The 19,124-nt window shown below is 44.1% G+C and overlaps 1 protein-coding gene across 1 annotated transcript in view; it reads left to right on the forward strand.

The window, feature by feature from the left end:
- The window catches only part of gli2a (GLI family zinc finger 2a), an 86,320-nt gene that overhangs the window by 15,569 nt on the left and 51,627 nt on the right, over nt 1–19,124 (forward strand). The window contains exon 2 of the mRNA XM_071912989.2: nt 1,054–1,193. Coding sequence (XP_071769090.1) covers nt 1,079–1,193 — 115 coding nt within the window. The 5' untranslated portion in view covers nt 1,054–1,078. The remainder of the gene's footprint in view (nt 1–1,053; nt 1,194–19,124) is intronic.

Below are 19,124 nucleotides of genomic sequence, written 5' to 3' on the forward strand. Positions count from 1 at the left end.
AAGAAGTGAAGTGTGTTACATTATATTTTGGCCTGCTGCCGTTGTTCATGCCACAATACATTATGAGTATCAGCTGCACTGTTGTTACAAAACCATTATGATAATTCTAGAAAACTTTAATGTTTCCTTGAGGGTTTCTAATAAAAAAAAAAATAAAAAAGCTTCAAAAGGCTTTAAAACATTTTTATGGCAAAATTAATTCACTATATTTAGCTTGAGAATGAGAAGGGGAGCGGTCTGTGGAGACATGCAAGATGATGTAATGTGCCAGACTCCTTTAGTCTCGTCATGCCACAGTGCTTGGCGAGGCACCTCAGCAGAGGCTGGTCCACGTCAGGAATATGAGCAGTTTTGTGGCTCAAAGGTTTTGGAAGATTCATTTAATTGTTTGAAATACCAAACTCTGTATTTCAGATTTAAGTTTAAAGCGGTAAAAAAAAGGCAACATTCTTGTTTTTTTACATTTTGGTGACATCTCTGGTGCTAAGCGCTCATTGCTGCGGTGTTTCTTCACTTCTGCACTTCCCACAGATCACCTGTCAATCAAACAGTGTGACTGTGATGCCTTTTTCCTTGGATTTTCTGTTGATGAAGTCTGAGTTTCTGTAGGCGGCGCTCTTTTCTTTGTCATGGTGGCTATCACTGCTCACGCTAACTACCCGGCTCTTCTTCTGTTTATTCCAAACAAACGGTTGTTACTGCCTGAAATGTAAAACGCATCACTTCTTGTGCGCCAGAGGATTTTTCCTAGGAAAAACCTGACCGACACCGGGAATTTAGAACAGAATATTTAAAAGCTTTCATGAACTCGGTGCAGGTTGAATCAGTATTGCGTTATATCAGTTGATGACAGTGAGTAGCAAAACAGACATTTATTTATATGAAAATTACACAGATTATTACTTAAAATCCATTGGAAGTGTTTATATGGCTGTGTACATGCATTGTGTGTGTGAGTTGTTGTGTGTATATGGACCTGCATACTGGTTTCTCATATCACCTCCGCCATCCCTGATATCTGACCTAAACTTAGTCTCTCTCTTGCCTCTCCAGATTCGCTCAGACGTTAAAAAGCAGCATGGAGACTTCAGCTGCCACAGCCACTGAGAAGAAGGAGTGTAAGGGATCCGGTCTGGATGGAAGCAGCTTCTCTGAGCTCCCCAAGAAGCCCTCGCCCACCACTCTGACCAGGGGTACGGCTATTTCTGACTTCTCTTTTCCCAAACATCGGTTTCACTAGATATTTGACATACGGGTTGCACAACCTTTCAGTAGCATTAGCAAGTGCAGCAAGGCCAAACCCTTACAATACCTGTGGTGAAAGCTATTTTAAAATATCACATTATAGTAATAAGTATTGGAAGTATCAAAATTCATGGTTCATGCAGGACAGAATCCCAGCTCAGAGATGTTGGGAAACATATTAGTGGTTGTAAGTCAAATGCTTGCTAGCTATTTGAAGATATTCAAGACTAATGTCATTTGGTAAATTCTACGGTAATTTGGTGAGAATTTCCAAGCTGGCAGCACTGCAGTTCCAGCCATTTCATACTTGCAAACTTCAATATATTGCCCTTGTATCCTGATGTTTTCCTGTAGCATTATGTTGGTTCTCCACGCTGCAGTCTACTGAAACATTACGGCTACTCACATCTGCAGCTGGGTGGCACATGAAAAGAGTTAGACCTAGAGATGGGGGGCCGCGTGTTTCAGAGATGTCAGAGAATGGGTGATGAAAAAACGCTATAATGAGGTCGAAAGACCTTGTTCTCACCTCCCGAGTCTAAACGTCATGAATTACTAAAAAAGGCTGGCATAGCAGTGGACGACATGGTGTATCAGAGGCCTCGGATAAAGGCTGGGAGGGGGGAAGCACCTTTGAAATGCTAATGAGATGTCATATGACATTGTGGCGTTAGCAGTATTTCCGCTTAATGATGGGCTTGGTGGCCTGCCACAAGAGGAGCCATGAGCATTAATTGTTTAGGGATGTGGGGTGAGAAACTAGGACGTTTCACTGTGCCCTCGCTGGCACCTTCACAAAGAGGCCAGAAGTTTTTCAAACCAGAAAAAGAAGAAAACATTGCACTTGCCATTACATGAATTATTCAGCCACTTACAGAATTATGACCATTGTGTGTCATGTAGGTTGTGGGGATTTAATTTTCATGGCTTGAACCATCGCAAAGAAAAAGTAGCCTGCAACTGTCAGGAGTTATTTGCGGGCGTCCGGCCTGTGAGGTAAGCAGAGGGTGCAGGGTGTGCGAGATATACTCTATAAAGAGTTCATAATTAAAAGATGAGAGCTCATGTTTTCATTAGTGAATGTGTGATGAAAACTCCTTATAACGAGGTTGGAGGACCTTGTTCTGGCCTCTGAGGTACCAGTGTTATAAATTACTAACGCCTGCTGCTGGAGACGGCTGGTGGACACTGAAACCCTTTAGGGATAGACACTGGCATCTTCTGAGGGGCCGCTGCAGGAACATATCATTCAAGTTGTTTTACTGTTTAATGAAGGGCCTGGTGGCCTGCCATCACAAAGCCATACCCATCACTTCTTCAGACAGGGGAGCAGTGAAAGTAGGACATTAGTACCCATTCCCACATCATTAGATAGTTTTAATGCTCTCCTTTTGTTTTCCTTTTTATTATTTTATCCCTTTTATTTGTACTGGTTCTCCAATTAGTATGCATGTTAAAACAAGAATATGGGGCAAAAGTGAATAAATCAACAACATTCTTTCATTCTTTGTAAAATGTTGTAGAATAGCTTACTTAAACGCCCTCATTTATTCAGCTCACTTGCAAATCTGTTTGGAATGCTTAAACCCATACAGAGAGACTCCTTTACACTTTTAATTAGTTAAAAAAAATAATGAAACTACACAGTACAACAGCACAACCTAAGTGGAAACATCCCGAAAACATGTTGTCGGTCTCCTCCACTGTATCAGCTGGCCACATAAGCAATCTCATAACTTGGTTTGCTTGTGTTTCATGGAGACATGCCTTGCCCTGCTGAACTTGTGTCTGTGAATGTTAACCATACTGGAAGCCTGTCTGGCCTCCAACGCTGAGTGTGTGTGAGGGTCCAAGCAGAAGGAGAGGGAGGGGGGGGGAGGATAGAGGATAAGGAGGCTAGAGATGCTGGCTAGAACAGAACAGGTCAGGTTCAGTCCACGATAGGAATCAGGCTGCTTTCTCCGGGCCTTGTTAATGGTTTTAAATGGGCACCCACATTCTGTGTGACAGCCTGCATCTGTCTCGCGGCGAGGGCATGCTTCCACAGGCTCGGCCCCTTGCAACCCGACTCCCAGGCCCTGGGATTTACGAGTCTGTCTCAGGGCTTGTACTTTACCATGTCAGAGTAACATGTGTTCAGATTAGGTACCCGCTTCAGACTGTAAAACATCTCACCGTTTCAAAGGAAAACCTGTGATGGATGTGTGCCCCCCCCCCCCCCCCCCCCCCCCCCCCGTCCTCCTCCTCCTCCCTACTTCGCACCAAAGGATCAGTATATAGACGCTTAGATGCTCTTGACTTATCCGGTGTGCTTCCTTCTTCTGCCCTCAACTGAGAGAGAGAGAGAGAGAGAGAGAGAGAGAGAGAGAGACACACAGCAGCTCTGCCAACTAGTTGTTTTACGGCCCTTATTATATTCCGAGTAAGTTTGCCAAAGAGAATTTTTCCGTCATCGCTCATTTCGGTGTTGACCGTACTAGGCCAGTGGAGCAGACAGGCAGGCTTGGTAACAATCTGATTATCTCTGCCGGACCGGTGTGTCATATACATCTTTCTCGGAGTTGGGGCTGTAGCTCGCGGGATTCAGACAGAGATTTATGTTCTTCTGCATAAAGAAACACATCGTCCATAGATAATTATCCACAGTCTTGATGTATCTGAGGAGGGTGCCAATGAGATGCGAAACCTCTCTCACCTTTGTCAACACTTCAGTCGCACTTTTATTTAAACCGCTATTCCCTGAAAACAAATGAGAACGCGGATACCACAGAAACAGCATTAAATCACCCCACCCCCAGTCTTTCTATATGAAAACGGATCAGCCATGAGTCTTGCCAGTCGGGACCAGGACTGGTCACTGTAGCTTAGATGGATGAAGCGGGGCGGTCTAGTGTAATTAGTCTAGTTAGGAGTAGTGCGTGGGTTCGCGATAAGGAGCTGTGTGTTAATCATGGCCGGAGTCTCAGTGGAGATGGAGGTTGAGTAATGGCCAGGGTAGAGGGCCTGTGGGGGGGAGGGGGGGGGGGGGGGCAGATGAGGTCTTCTCCAGGGTCTCTGCACTGGCCACAGGGCCTCTCTCTGGAAGGTGCTCCGGGGGGGTCAGGGCCCCCCTGGCAGAGAAAAATGTCCCAGAGAAAAATAGACCCCCTCCACCCCCTCCCTGTCCGCAGGCCTACTCCAAAGGGACAGCCACTAATCTTCCTGAGAAAGAGATTTCTGCCTTTCTTTCTATGCCCGTAAATGAGGCTCTTACGCTGCTGTGGTTCCACAGACCGGGTAAGAGGTGGAGGGGGGGGGGGGGGGTTGGTGGGAGAGTGGTGGGGGCGGGTGGAGCTCAGTGGCGAGGGGTTATGCAGGGCTGACCGCATTCACGCCAGACCCCTGTGCCCTCTCTGGGTTTAACTCCTTGGCCCTCCACCTTGGAGAAAAGAATCAAACAATTCATCTCCTGATGACTGAAGTATTCTAACCAGGGAAAAAGAAAAATGCAATTCTTCACAAAGGCCGTGCCACTCCATAACATTTAAATGAGTAAATTATTCTTTGGCCAGGCAGTCGATACAAAGAAATACGTGGGTTAAGAATACAGTGCAACTTAACTTTATATTGCAAATTTTGCTGCGTCTGTCATCATCTTTTCTATTTAAAGAAGTAGCTTGAGTTACCTGGCACCTCCCCTGGCTCTTATAGCTACCAAACATGTCATGGATTTCATTCTTAAGAGCCAAAAGTATATTTTCATATCCCCAGTAGATAGTCGTGTTGGGAAAGAATCAGGTCTATCCAGTGTCATCCATTTTGCAACAGCGTATCAATAATGCTTTTCCTAATACTTGATACTTGAGAAGACTTGCAAGCAACAAGCTTACAGGAAGGCCTATTGACTAAGCCCCAATGTTGTGTTTTTTCCTGTCAGGGTCCATAGCCACACACTATCAGGAACTCACTGTTGTCCTCCAAGAAAGTCTACATGAGAGACTGATACCTTTTATGTACCGGAATGACTTTCAATTTATGGTCATCTGTTTGCAAAGCTGCAGGTCATCTTCAGTCCTTTCCAGAGTCATTTTACAGCAATCGTGTTAGATTTTGCGTCTGATATGTCCAGTATGTGAGACTGGACACAGTGGATTGATCAGCTAAAGATCTCTTTTGAATGATATTTCTATTTTGTAATCATTGGATTCACGTTCACATTACCCCACCCAGCCAGCCTGCTAAAATACCTTGTTTGCTTTAGTGGTCACAGTGATCCTTGTATTTTACTTTTGCTCCAGACCCCCGAGATCTGTCTAGTTTTGAATCTCTTCCATCTGCATGGAAACACTTCTCACACACTGAGAGAGAGAGAGCAAGAGCAAGAGAGAGAATGAGAGAGAGAGAGAGAGAGAGAGAGGCTGACTGGCTATCTGGGCTAAAGAGATCGGTGCTTACATTCATTCATGTGGCTTTTATAAACAGTTAACTTGATGGCTTTCCAAGGTGCCCCTCCTCTCCCCTCCCAGCCCCTCTCCTTCCATCCTGGCATCTCTCCCTGTCTCTCTGTCTCTGTCTGTCTGTCTCTCTGTCTGTCTGTCTGTCTCTCTCTCTCTCTCTCTCTCTCTCTCTCTCTCTCTTATCTAGAGTTTCACTTGGGGGACTGGCTGGCCAAGACAGGATTTAAAGATTAGATATGCTAAGTGAAAGCAGAAGGGGACATCTTGTTTTTCCGTTTGTTTTTAGACCTTGCTGATTGCTGTGCAAAAGCCAGAAACACAGGTTTTTGCACCCTGAGTAGTTGCAGAAGTTGCTGTGCCTTCATCACTGCCCATTAAAAGGCATTCTCATCAAGGAAGTGCTGGCCTACATACTAAGGGAACGGCAGTAGGAGGCATTTTCCTTCAGAGATTGGTAGCAATTGGTCACAAGGGTGTTACTTATTTATATATATATACATATTATTTTTACATTTTGTTTAAAAATGAATTATAAAGGAGTTTCTGGATCTCTGGATTTTTGTTTGGTTGAAATATCTAAGCAAAGAAACCCCAAGCTAAATCCAAGCATATAGAGTTCAGAGGAATACTTGAGTTGAAAGCACTACGGAGACTTGTCTTTCTCGCTTTAGCAAAGAAAATCACAAGACAAATGTATATTTTAGTGAATACTTAGTGGTGAGAAGATAGTTATACAGTCTGAAGCATTAAGCAGCGTAGTCTTCACATTGCGTTTTTCTGAACCAACCGCCTATATGTTGATGGAGTGGAGGACTCACAGGCTTTGACAGGTCTCTAATGTGGTTATGAAGCATAAATCAGGCTGAAATGAGAGGACATTTCTGATATTGGTTGTTTCTTTGGAACGCTCTGCCTCTGCTTCAAAGCCTCCATAGTTAAAAAAGCAAAAAAAAAAAAAAAGTACGCTTTGGGCAATGTCTGCGGATATAAATCTCTCTGTACCAGAGGCGTCTACACACACGGGGCCCAAAGACAACATGTTACATTCCTCGCCGTTTACAAGCAGTGGGAGAGGAGTTGGAGGCAATATATGGATGCTTTAGGGGATTAACCAACACCCTGTCAGCCAGCTCTCTCTCCCCGAGTCTCTCCCTCTCCTCCCTGGCTTGTCCTCCCCTTTTTTCTTTTTGTGCTTCATCCTCTCTTTAATAGAAAGCCTTTCCCAGCATGCGGAGTGTAATCCATGCCCCCGCCTCTGAGATACTTCCTTCCTGTTTTGCTGGGCTGATAGGAATCGGCCCAATAAGGTGTCTAGCTCCCCTCCTCTCCTCTAAGGTGTCTCCTCAGGCAACCTCTTTTCACTCTCTTTGACGTCAAAACACCCAGAGCTATTAAAGAAGTCGCCGAGAATCCGCGCCCACGTATTGCTATGCTGTAAACTCTCAATCTCCCTGACCCGACGTAGCCCCCCGGTATCCATCAAACGTGAGCCAACAGTCTGCCAGTCTCGGCTACTTTCATCCGCTAATGTAGCCCTAACACTCACAGTTCAAGTGAACCAAAATAAACGTCCAAGGAGTTTAGACGTGGTAAAACAAAAATGTGTGCGAGCTGTAAACACGAGCGGGAGGCGCTTATGTAAACAAGGCCTGGTTCCTATGGCTGAGTTGGTCCAGAGGCGGACAGTTTGTGGTCAGACGCTTCCGGTTCGAAAAACCCCCCGCCCCACCCACCCCCGCCCCCGCCCCCCCTTCGCCTGCAGACACAGCTGTGGTCCCCCTTGGTAGAAACACGGCTGGAGGGAAAGACTCACTGCACCGAGCTGGGGAGGTCACCCAACCATGATGAGAAGTGCATGTCTGGAGTTACTCGGCCGTCTGTCGAGAATAGGACAGGACAATATACATCTCAAAAGGCTTGCGTCAACATATATCTCTGCGGGGAGAAGGTTTGTGCATTTTATTCCGGTGGGGGGGGGGGGGGGAGAATGTTCCAGACTTCTGTCCTGAAGTGTGTGATCCAGTTGAAGTCATGGCGACCCCCGTGGGTAAAAACAGCCGCAGTTCTGTTGTGACTCAGCCTGTAAAGACGAATAAGCCGGTGGACAATAGGTGTCTTTAGAATTAGAGCCTGGTGTAATTGTGTTGCAGCAGCTCCGCCAAGCCAGAGGAGGAAATTGATTTCTGCCATCAGTAGAATTCCTCCTGAGGGAAGTGCTGCTTCTTGTAATTACAGATCTAGAGTTTCACTGCTGCTGTTCTGCAACCTCTGCCTCTGTTAGCATTTAGCAATTAGGCTAATCACTGAGAGCTTCGGGACACAGTCACACGGAGACGGACGGTGTTCACACGTCACCTGACAGCCAGTGGGTGAACTTGGACCGAGTTTCAAACTTTTAAATAAGACGTCCGCGGTCAGAAACAATACCAAACCATCCTGCACAGTCAGCAGCTAGGTCGTCAGCGGAGGCGGAGGAATTCCATAAACATGTATGAAAAATAAACTTTTTACGATATTTTTTCGCGGTCGCGTCCCCAGGAGGGCGAATCCTGCTCCAGACGGAGCGTGCGGCCGTGACACCGGCGGGCCACCGCTGGCCCCGCTCCAGGGACAGGACGCAGACGAGTTACAGTAAACCGTGCGGCCAGCAAAATAAGCAGACGAGGTTGCCTGAGTAAATGCAGTGGACCCAGGGATAACAAACAAAGCCGTCCCAGCCCACAGCTCGCTGGCTTTTGGAACACGTCCCATTAGTACAGGATCACAGAGAACAACTGAAGGGTTTTCCTTACGAAACACTACATGAAAAATGATGAAAATTTGGTACCTCAAATTTATATTCAGTATTTCAGTCAACATTTCAAAAGCTCAAATGATCCTAAGCTCAAAGCATAACTATTTTTTAAGCCAGGGTCTTAAGATAACTTTAACAGAACCTGTAATGTGGTTTACTTTCATGCCAGCAGTCTTTTTTTTTGGGGGGGGGGGATGAAATGGTGGTTATCTCATTTGGGAATGAAACTCTTCACCTCTCCTGAGCCATGGCACATTTTGTGGAGTGGTATATGGAAGACTTTTATTGATTTTGGGGGGTATTTATTACTTCTATATGGAATATTTCTCAATTTTGTAGTTTTTCCAGATGATTAGCATATTAAGAATGAGACTACAATAGAATAGAATAGAATGGAGCAGGAATTGGAATTGGTAGCTTTGCTGCACAGTTCCCCAGGTACCGGTCCTTACTTCCCGATCAAAAAGCCATAATTTAAAGAGCTTTTCCGCCAGCCATAGGCATCCATTTGAATAGCGGCCTTGCTACAGCGCTACAGTGTCATATCCTTTGTGAGAAAGTGCTCTGGAACAGTGCTACTATTAGTTACACTGCTCTGTAATCACAGCAAAGCCTGTCATAAGGCCCCTCTATGGTTGTCATGGTCGCCAGAAAAAAAAGCAAACAAAACGCTGCCATATGGAAAACTGATTTATAATGCCATTCATCATGCAACGGCAGGAAATATGCCGGCAGAGAGAAGCGGGAATAAAGATAGTCATCCCGTAACAACTGGGTAGCGATCAGATGATTGAGTGATATCTCTGGCTGGGCTGGCAGTGCAGCTTTTCCATATGGGAGAATCCCCTCCGTTTCAAAGCGCAGGAAGTCTGAGATTTGAATCCAACTTCTCGTCATTTCAACTAATCCTAACACAACATAACATATGCCACTTGGCGGATACTTTTATCCAAAGCGCTTTACAGTGCCAAGGGTCCATTTTTAGCATGGGTGGCCCTAATGGCAATCGAATCGCTAAAGGAGGCAGCATACTTTCAATGAAATCGAACCTGCCAGAAATAAAAACACAGTTAACACAGTGCTGCATAAAAATGTGTGTATACTTACTATGGCTTTGTTTTGTTTTGTTTATTTACACTCCACACCAGTAGGGGCGCATGAAATCAAAGAGGCAGCCGTAACACGGGGAAAACTGAAATATTGGTGACAAAAACTCAGAACAACAACAGCAACAATGGCTGCGATAAAAGAGCGACAAAGGTGGCTGAGGGAATATGAGGACTTCGAAGCCGTTTTAGTATATCTTGCAGAAGAATGAGAAAAAGGAAATGGTATGTTCATGTGATAAATTAAACCAGGAGGCAAGACAAAGAGTCTAGCTTGAGATGTTAGCATGGAGATGTAAATAAAAGGTAATGAACCGGAAGCAAACGTGATATTTTAGACCAATTGGAGACGGTCACTTATGGCGGCTGGTGTGCGAAGAATTCGACTACTTCGACCAGCAAGCCCGGAGTCCGAAGCCAATGCAAGGCTTCGTTTTCGTGTTCTGTTGTCCGTAAGTACCTGACGAAATTTGTTCCCGCAGCAAGTATACCGCCTGCTTAAAGACTAACTAAACCCCAAATCTCCCCTGGCACCAAAGATCAGTTAATAGCAGATGGCAGTTTCAGTAGCATGCTTTTTACCATTACATGTCAGACTTTACACAGATTTGGGTATGGAGTTTAGTTACTCATAAACATTTTTTAATGTTGGCACCATGCTCTAACCATTGAGCTAGACGGGACCATTCCTAATTCCTGTGGTACGTCATAAATAGCTATCAACGATGAAAACCTTTCAAATCCTTTTCTGTGTGATAAATGTCCGTATCTGCTGCGGTTAAACATTGTTCTGTGAAGGTATAATTACACGCGATTATTGCGACAGGGTTCATTACTTTGCTTTCTCTTTATTACGTAAGTGGAAGGAGGCAAACCCCTAATAAACAGCCTAATAATAACAAAATTCTCGGCTGTTGAATGAAAGCCTGTGTGTGTTGGTATAGGGTGTAAGCCTGTGGTGTTTTGTTTGCCAGGTGATTTCCCCAACAGTGCGAGCTACGCCTGAGAATTCCTGGCTCGGGCTTCAAAGAGCAGCGGGGTCATCCCATGACAGCGGCGAATACAGACATGTTCGCGGCAGACATGGATCTGACACATGCACATAGTGTGATACACACACACATGCTGTATGCACATAGTATGCACTCTGATGCACACAGATACGCATACTGTCGCTGTTGAGTGATAACCTTGTATCTTCCAAATGGCAACTTTTCAGGAGCAAAGAGAAACAGCCTCGTTGTCAGATTGACCACCATGTATTTTGGAGTTTGTTCAATGGGATTTTGAAAGTGTTTCAGAAAAATTTGAATTTTCTCATCCCATAGAGAACAATATGATCCTTCAATTTAAGTTCAAACATGAAAATCCCCCAAGTTGGAGTTACCAGGTTTTCATATGACAACAGCAATATGCAGGTAGTAGCTGCTCTAATACACAAGGAATTAGACGCACACAATATGCAATGAAAAACACATTCATACACACATAGTACACATATATACACACAGTCACATTCACATATTACACACTGTAACACCCACACTCACCTAGGCATGCTGCGTATATAGTCACACACACACACACACTCGTAGTACAAACAGAGACACACGCACAGTCACATTCACATACATAACACCCACTTAGACATTTTGTGTATATAGTCACACACACACACACACACACACGCACTCCCCTCATCACCTCTTGACCCTGACGGTTTACAGTAACACAGCCTGGGACCGGCTCGTCGTCTTATCAGCGATTATGAGGATGGCATCAACTGTCACAGTAAACAGACTGTGCTGTCTGGCATGTTGTGGCGCGGTGCTTCTTCACACGGCGTTCTCAAGTCATTTCATTCCCAGATGCGCAGCATATGATAGCGGTTAGGTCTGTTTTGGAATAAATAAATCAATACCCACAGCACTGAAAAAAGAGCCAAATGTATACAATCACACTATTGTAAGCTGTTTTTGATAAAAGCATCCACCAAATGGCTTATGATATAAAAAAAAAAAAGGTCATATAAAATGTTTTTTGGTCCACAGATACCTTAGGGATGAAATGATGTGAATGGCAAAAATGATAATCCCAATTAAATATTCTGATGATTATTTGTCTCGGTTTCAGAAAACAAAAGTATATTATCACACTTCTGCACCGTAGCATATATTTGAACTTTTTCAGTGCAGTATTTCTTAAAGTAGCAGCAGCTAGAAAGTTTCTCTGCCTGTTTCTCCATCTTAACTTTAGTTTTGATCACATGTTACACATTCAAAAGGTTGTGATGGGCCACACACAATGGAAGCGCTTGATATACCACACCAGGACTTTAAGGGGAAGTGAAAATATAACAAACACTTCAATATCGTCGAGTTACACCATTATTAATCATGTAAACATAAAATCACAATATATCGAATATCTACGATTAACTGTGCAGCCCTAAGATAGCTGATAACTTTTACAATATTCCGTTATGTGTGTGTGTTGAATAACAAATTTTGCAATGAAACTCTTCACCAATAGACAGCTCGACATGCAGTACCTCTGACTTACTTTTCGTGATACAGTAACTACAAACATCTACCAGATGTGGAATTCCAAACAAAGGGAGCCCACTCAATCTATAACCCAGCTAAAACTGTCTTACATAGACATGTGCATTGTGTGTGTGTGTGTGTGTGTGTGTGTGTGTGCGTGCAAAGTACCATGCCCTTTGGATGAGTGCAGTGCACATCCTCTGAGTGTTAGCTTTGGCAAAACAGGTTTGAGATGCTTAAGAGTCAAAGGTACTGTAAATCCTCTTTATTCAGCAGAGTTGTAGTCTTAGAGAGAATCTGGCTCATCTGAAATTCCCACGGAACAAAGGGGGAGAGAGAGAGAGAGAGAGGATGACAGAGAGGAAGAGAGAGAGAGAGAGGGTACTCAGCCGAAGAGGGGGTATTGTTTACATATCAAGATGCTTCCTCAAACTCCCAGGAAAAGCAGTAATTTGCCCTGCGAGGTTTTACAATTTAATTTCTCCATTGTGCAGGGGGATAACCCCTTAATTATAGATGAGGAAGCAGGCCTAAGCCCCGGACAGAGGGCGGGGGCTGAGACCGAGCCTCACTGAGTTTTGGACCTCTCTCCCCCCTCCCGATCTGTATTTCTCACTCCTTCTTTGCTGTGGCCATTTTGCCTGTTCATTAGCACTTGTGGGGTGTCTGGGTCTTTGCCAATTAGTGCTGCGCTCCAGGTAATATTTCCTTCCGTGAGGCCAGACTCGCTCTGCTGGTGGAGACTTATAGGCGTCTGGTGCCTAGGGGGTATGGGTGGGGGGGGGGTGGAGGTTGGCAGAGGCTGCCAAGAGCATGGGGGACTGGGGCCCTAAACCTTTACAGACTGGCAATCACTTTATAAAATCATCACAATTTTGGAACACTGAACAGAAAAGACGTCTAATAGCAACTTAGGTAATCAATTACATTGAGCACTTGCACACCCGGTAACCCATAATTGATAGACAAATATTGACCTTAATCATAAATGTTCCAAGAAGTATATAGGGTGACATATATGGATACTCCAAAAATATCCATCAACACGTCATTAAATCTCGTATTCGGTTATTATTTCCAATGCAGTTTAACTTGAAGTGACAAGTGACAAAACCTTAATGTAAGATCATTTGTTTCAAGACATTGTCACTTGATTCAAGACAATTCTTGACACAAGTTGGGTTGCAAGACAACTGAAATGATCTCACCATGTGCACACCAGCCCCGTTATCAAACTTGAACAAATTGTACGCTGGCTTAAAGCAGAGGAATTTAGATCATTGCGTCATACTTCACACTCTCCTGGCTGTCCCTAATCCATTCTTGCGTTGGTGCAAATGGGACCGTCCCAAGAGTCCTGGCATTTTATTGAATTAGGCCATTCAGAACCAGAATACGAGGCCATCAAGGACATTTGTTCCTGTCTGCATGCCCAAAGGTGAGAGAGAGAGTTCTTGTGAAAGTTGAACACAGAGCTTTTTTGTACGGTTTCTTATGGCATTGTCAGAATATACTGAATAGCTTCTAACATGCAAGAGAAACTGCAATAACACTGTTTTTGCAGGTGTGCATTAACTTAATTCTATACTAGACTGCTCGTGATTTTCTAAAAAAGGGCGTTGTGTGTATGGCTCTGTGTGTGTGTGTATGTGTGTGTGTGTATGTGTGTTATCCTGTCTGTTTGGTTAGACTGTGTTCAGGAGAATTTGAGCAGGCAGCTTGTCATAGATGTAGAGACAGTGTAATTGCCCCTATAGCTAAGAAAACGTTGCTGGGCTGATGGAATAATACTAATATGAGGTTTCCATTTTGGATGACTCACCTCACCCCGCACCAGGACAGGGATCCAAAACAGTTTACAAATCTAGCTTAGTTATGAATTTTTATAAATAATTACTTTTGCAATATTTCTCCTTTTATGGCAAAGAGTTTGTAAAAGATTAGTGTTTCAGCTTAACTGTTGCCTTCGCTACACACCGGTAACTCAATACTTTTTACACACTGGCAACTTGCGTTCCCCTTACCGCTCATAAGAGTCTGTGCCGGGAGAAAGAACAGGAGGTTCCTGTAGGCTTCAGCATAGAACATACTGAGAAATACTTTCCTACACGAACTTATTGCTTTGGGGAACATACCTCAGACCGCTAATTGAATTTGACTGTTCATTTCACTTGTGACTAGAAGTTGTGCAGTGCTGAAAGAAGAATAAATTAGGCCTGAAAAAAACCTACCTTGACCAATCCTGATGGCCTTTCTTAAGTTATTCTTTAACTTGTGTTTAATAAAATGAAATTTTACTGTTGGCATATACTTTCTTTAAAGGCTGCAAATGGAGTTCTATTAGTACTATTCCTCCCTTCCTCACCATCCCTTCTTCCCTCCTCTCCATCCCTCTCTCCCTCTGTCCTCATACATCATCAGTGCTGGACATTGCCACAGCTGTGATCTTTTAGAAAGACATGCATCTGTATATTTACTGCATGTATTCAAATGTTAGAGGGGTTGGACTGTCTGTAGGCAAAGCTGCATTCTTCTCTCTCTTTCCCTCTCTCTCTCTCTCTCTCTCTCTCTCTCTCTCTCTCTCTCTCTCTAACTCTCTCTCCCAACCCCCCTCCCTCCCTGCCACACAGTTACTAGCACCATTAGGCTGTCATAACACGGCACATATAACCTGAGGTGATCCCAGGCCTGAGCGAACCGAGCGTCCCTGGGGGCAAGGCGTTGCGGCCGCCGAACGGGATCGCTACCTCATGGTCTGGGGTGATGGGTACCACATGTAAGCAGTGGCAACCGCCGGCCCTAATAGGAGCTGACAAGTGGCGGTCTGACAGAGGAGGAGATCAGATGGCTGCGGGCTGGCCTATCGCTAGAGAGACAGAGCTCTGTTCCTATAGGCCCTGTGGCAGAGCGGTCTCCCTTAAATAGAGTCTTTGTACAAAAGGACCCACTCGCTCCTGGCCCCCGTCCGGCTCACTCTCCCCACCGTTCGAGACACTCCACCAGCCTGATAGACACAGATGCAGGAATTCAGACGATCTCCACTAGCGATAACATTTATTTTCTGTAGTCATTTTAAATAAAGGAATAGTTCTACTCACTCCCATACCTGTCAGAACTCCACTGAAGCACTTAGCTCCATCTCAGCTTTCTCACAATTTATTGACGTTACGGCCATCTTTTTACAGCTTCAAAAAAACCATAAAATGTCCATCGAACAGCTTGTGCAGCAGCATAATCCAAGTGTTTTGTACAAAACAAATGCAATATGGGTCCAAAAGTCCAATATTTACCTCATTATCTCCCATATTTTCCTCACGGACAGTTCCACTAGACTGCACCCTACAGCACTCTGTAAGCACTCTGGAAGACACTGCTTGCTACTGGATGGACATTTTATGCTTGTTTTGGAGCTGTAGAAAAAGATGGCCCTGTTAACTTCAATAGTTTGGGAGAAGGCTGAGATTGAACTGCAGCTAACTCGCTGTGTGTTTGGTGGTCCTACAAACTTCAGTGAGGTTTCGACTGAAATGAGTGAGTAGAATGAGTAGATAACAGACTACATTTTCATTTTAAGGTTAAATATTCCTTTAATGGGGAGCGACTATTGTCTCTCACCTCTGTGTTGGTGGGTTTTGGGAGATAATGGGTTGGTAGTGGCAAAACATTCTCTCTATTGGAAAAATATTATTTGGGGGACGGGGGGAAAAAACCACCAATATCACTGCACTGACGTCTCTAGTCTTCACTGGAGTCATCATTCATTTCCCCTGCCTAAACCACAGCATACAGTGTGACTTCACATGGTGTTTGTAGCGAGCGCCTGATGTGGCCGGCTAATTTAAAGTATAGGCAAGATTAAGAATAACACGGTGGCAGCATGTGGCACCCTCTCCCCGCAGAAAGAACAAGAGCTGGATGACGAAGATCACATCTGTGCCACATGTGGATCATCATCAAGGGCCAGGCAGGGATTGTTAAAACTTCAATGTGCTCCTAGATTGGGGCTTTGAGGGAGGGCAAAGGGGAAAAAAAATGCTTTCTAATCAAGGCCTTGCAAAAACAAAAGCCACAGTGCCCAAACCTCTGTGAGACCGTCCCCAACCAAAGCAGCCAGATGGGTTTTTTTTCTTTTTCTATTGAAGGGGAAATCAAGCTAAATCAACATAGTGAAAGACATGTCAGGTCAGTCTCTACTCATTTAGTTGTTTACTTAGTCCAAAAAAAATCATTTTGTGCACATAAAAGCGATGTAAAAACTCCCTTTGGGGCTAGACTTCAGAGGTATAGTTTTTTGTGAATGGAATTGAATTCTGGAAACGTACTATACAGCCAGTTTACCAAGGATGCATTTCTTTGGATCTGGTAGATAAAACATATAGGACTTAGTTACCCTGGCTTTTCTCTGGAGCCAGGAGTTTGGAGCTACTCCATGCTGTAATTGCTTCACCATGTTGCTGCTGGATAGCGTCCATCGCTGAGGCTGAGATAGTGTATGGGACACTCTCCCATTTTAGGGTGCAACTTTGTCTCGTTTAGCCCCCCAACACATCGACGTTTGATTAAATCCTACTGTTATCGTCCCAGTGCACCTTTTATTGACACAGTCTCTTCAATTTGTTCCCCAAATGTTTCATTTTATATGGTGATGGAAAGTCTCTGGTAGTACTTTAGCCTAGATGTGTGCTCAATGACAGAGTACGCTTACACAGTGCCATGGTCTATAGTCACAGTTTTAAGTATGGGTCACCAAACATGGGCCTGTTATTATAATATATAAAGATTTTATAATCTGAATAAAATGTATAATAAACATTATATCCATAACATTCATACTTTGGATAGTAGAAATCAATTTGAGCTTTTTAATAAACTGTTTTATAGAAAATAAGAGATCAATTTTGCATGAATCACAACTTTGGCCTGGATTTATTGGATGGACAAAGTTTGTGCTTAAAAACCTCTCAGAAATGAGGCCCACATCGCCGTAATCACAGCTGAGTCACACAGCTCACAGCCTCCTTGTCTCCTAGTCTCGGGTTGCATGGGGACCACGGATAGAGAGTTCAACCCTTAATCAGAACCTGAATTCTTTAGCTACGTTCAACTACTTGATTGTATCGCTGTCATCACCATTTCCATTCCATTTTTCATTCGCTTTGACCCCACCGAAAGCAGCCTTTGACTTTTTGATCATGTGCCTCGATGTGGGATTGGATTCTTTCCTTTTGACGTTTGTATGTTTTGACATATTCACTGAAACACTGTAACGGTATATCTGTCTAGTTTATAGCAAATACACAACACTCAATGCAATCCAGATGCAAGGGGAAAAGTATACCGCGAGCCAATGGGAATTCTTTGATCCAACGGATCCGTGTAAAAATCAGTTCCTTTTTACCAGTTCCATATGAACAGTGGAAGCTGTGAAAACATACACAATCACAGCTTTCCATTTTCCCTCACCTTGGAGTCTTCCGTCGAGTAATTTCACCTGTCGTTAACCGTTTAATTACCAAATTAGGATGTCTGATGTGACAGGTAGCTCTATTCTGAGCGCTAATGACCCTCCTCAGCTTTGACGGCGCCTATTGAACACTCCTGTCAGTCGCTGGCTATTCATTTACAGCCCATATCCTTTAAATACTCCTCTCTGGAGGTTAGCCACAGGCATTGTCTCTATCCACACAGCCACCACATCCATGTTCTCCCCTCGCTAATTATAAACAATTTTGACTTTTAATAATGAAGCTAATGCAGCCTCCATTGTGACGCAGTTGGATTTAAGGCCAAAGGAGTAGCGGACTGACAAGGCGTATGGAGCTGTCAGACGATCGTGTGAGTTCTTTATTCAGAAATCTGAGACGTAGACGGAGAACTCAAGACTGTAGGCCTGGGGAAAAAACTAGAGTAGAGTTGCATTACAGTAAAATAGTGTGTGTTCTGAGATGTCACTTAAATCGGTGTAGTAATGGTGAAATGTGTGTGTTTATGTCTGTGTGCGCTCATGTGGGTGTATGTGTGTTTGTGGGCATGGTTCCATGGTGTGTGTGTGTGTGTGTGTGTGTGTGTGTGTACACGCAGACATGCAGGATTGACTTCACTTAGACCCATTAAAGGTGTTTGCCCTGGCTCGACTACCTAGCCAGCCTTAGATCAATATTACACCCTGCTGCCACCATGGTGGTGTGTTTTAAAGGAAGAGGGAGACAGAGGCCAGCATGCGCTCCCTCTACCCCCTGACAATGTTTACTGTGCTGTTGAGATGGCTTCAAGGACTGTGTGAACAAAACTTAGCAAAGGAGTCTCAATTGACTCCTGGGCTTTACTCCAAACATGGCACGCATGGCCCTCAGTGTGCAATCCTATTACCAATTATAGCTTGGCTTTGCATGCTGCTGCCTGCTTTGTATGTCAGATGTAACTGATAAATGCTCAACACTAGGTAACTATGCTTGGTAGCTTATCTTTTTAATTTGTAATTGGTCTGTAATTGCTGTAGAAATAGCAATTTTCATGTCTGCTTATGTGATTTCTTTTATGTGGTAATGGAGAAACTGAATTCACGTAAGAATACAAGTTGAAGTGTAAAGGCAGGTCCTAATTTCCACTCACTGCAAGGGAAATGTCATTACAATATCTACGACGTTATTAAATGTTGGGCTTGTGACCAAAAGGTTTCCAGTTCAAATCCCCAGACCTTCTGGGAAAATCTGGGCAGGGAAAGTGAATGAGTAACATTCTCTCCTCCCTCAACAGCTACTATTGAGGTGGCTTTGAGCAGGGCATTTACTAACCCCCACTGCTCCAGCAGAGCTGCTCAGTGGTCATCAGTGGAGGTCTGTGGTCGGACTGGGCAGCTCCCCAGTGTGAATGTGTGTAACTGTGTAAATGTGAAGCAGGGCAGTACGAAAAACAAGCATGGATGCTTAGCAAATGTAGGGCTGGACGATATGGACAAAACTATCATCCTAAGAAATTGTTTCAATATCGATATGCA

The sequence above is a fragment of the Centroberyx gerrardi genome, chromosome 10 (genome assembly GCF_048128805.1).
Source record: "Centroberyx gerrardi isolate f3 chromosome 10, fCenGer3.hap1.cur.20231027, whole genome shotgun sequence".
In the NCBI taxonomy this organism is placed as follows: Eukaryota; Metazoa; Chordata; class Actinopteri; order Beryciformes; family Berycidae; genus Centroberyx; species Centroberyx gerrardi.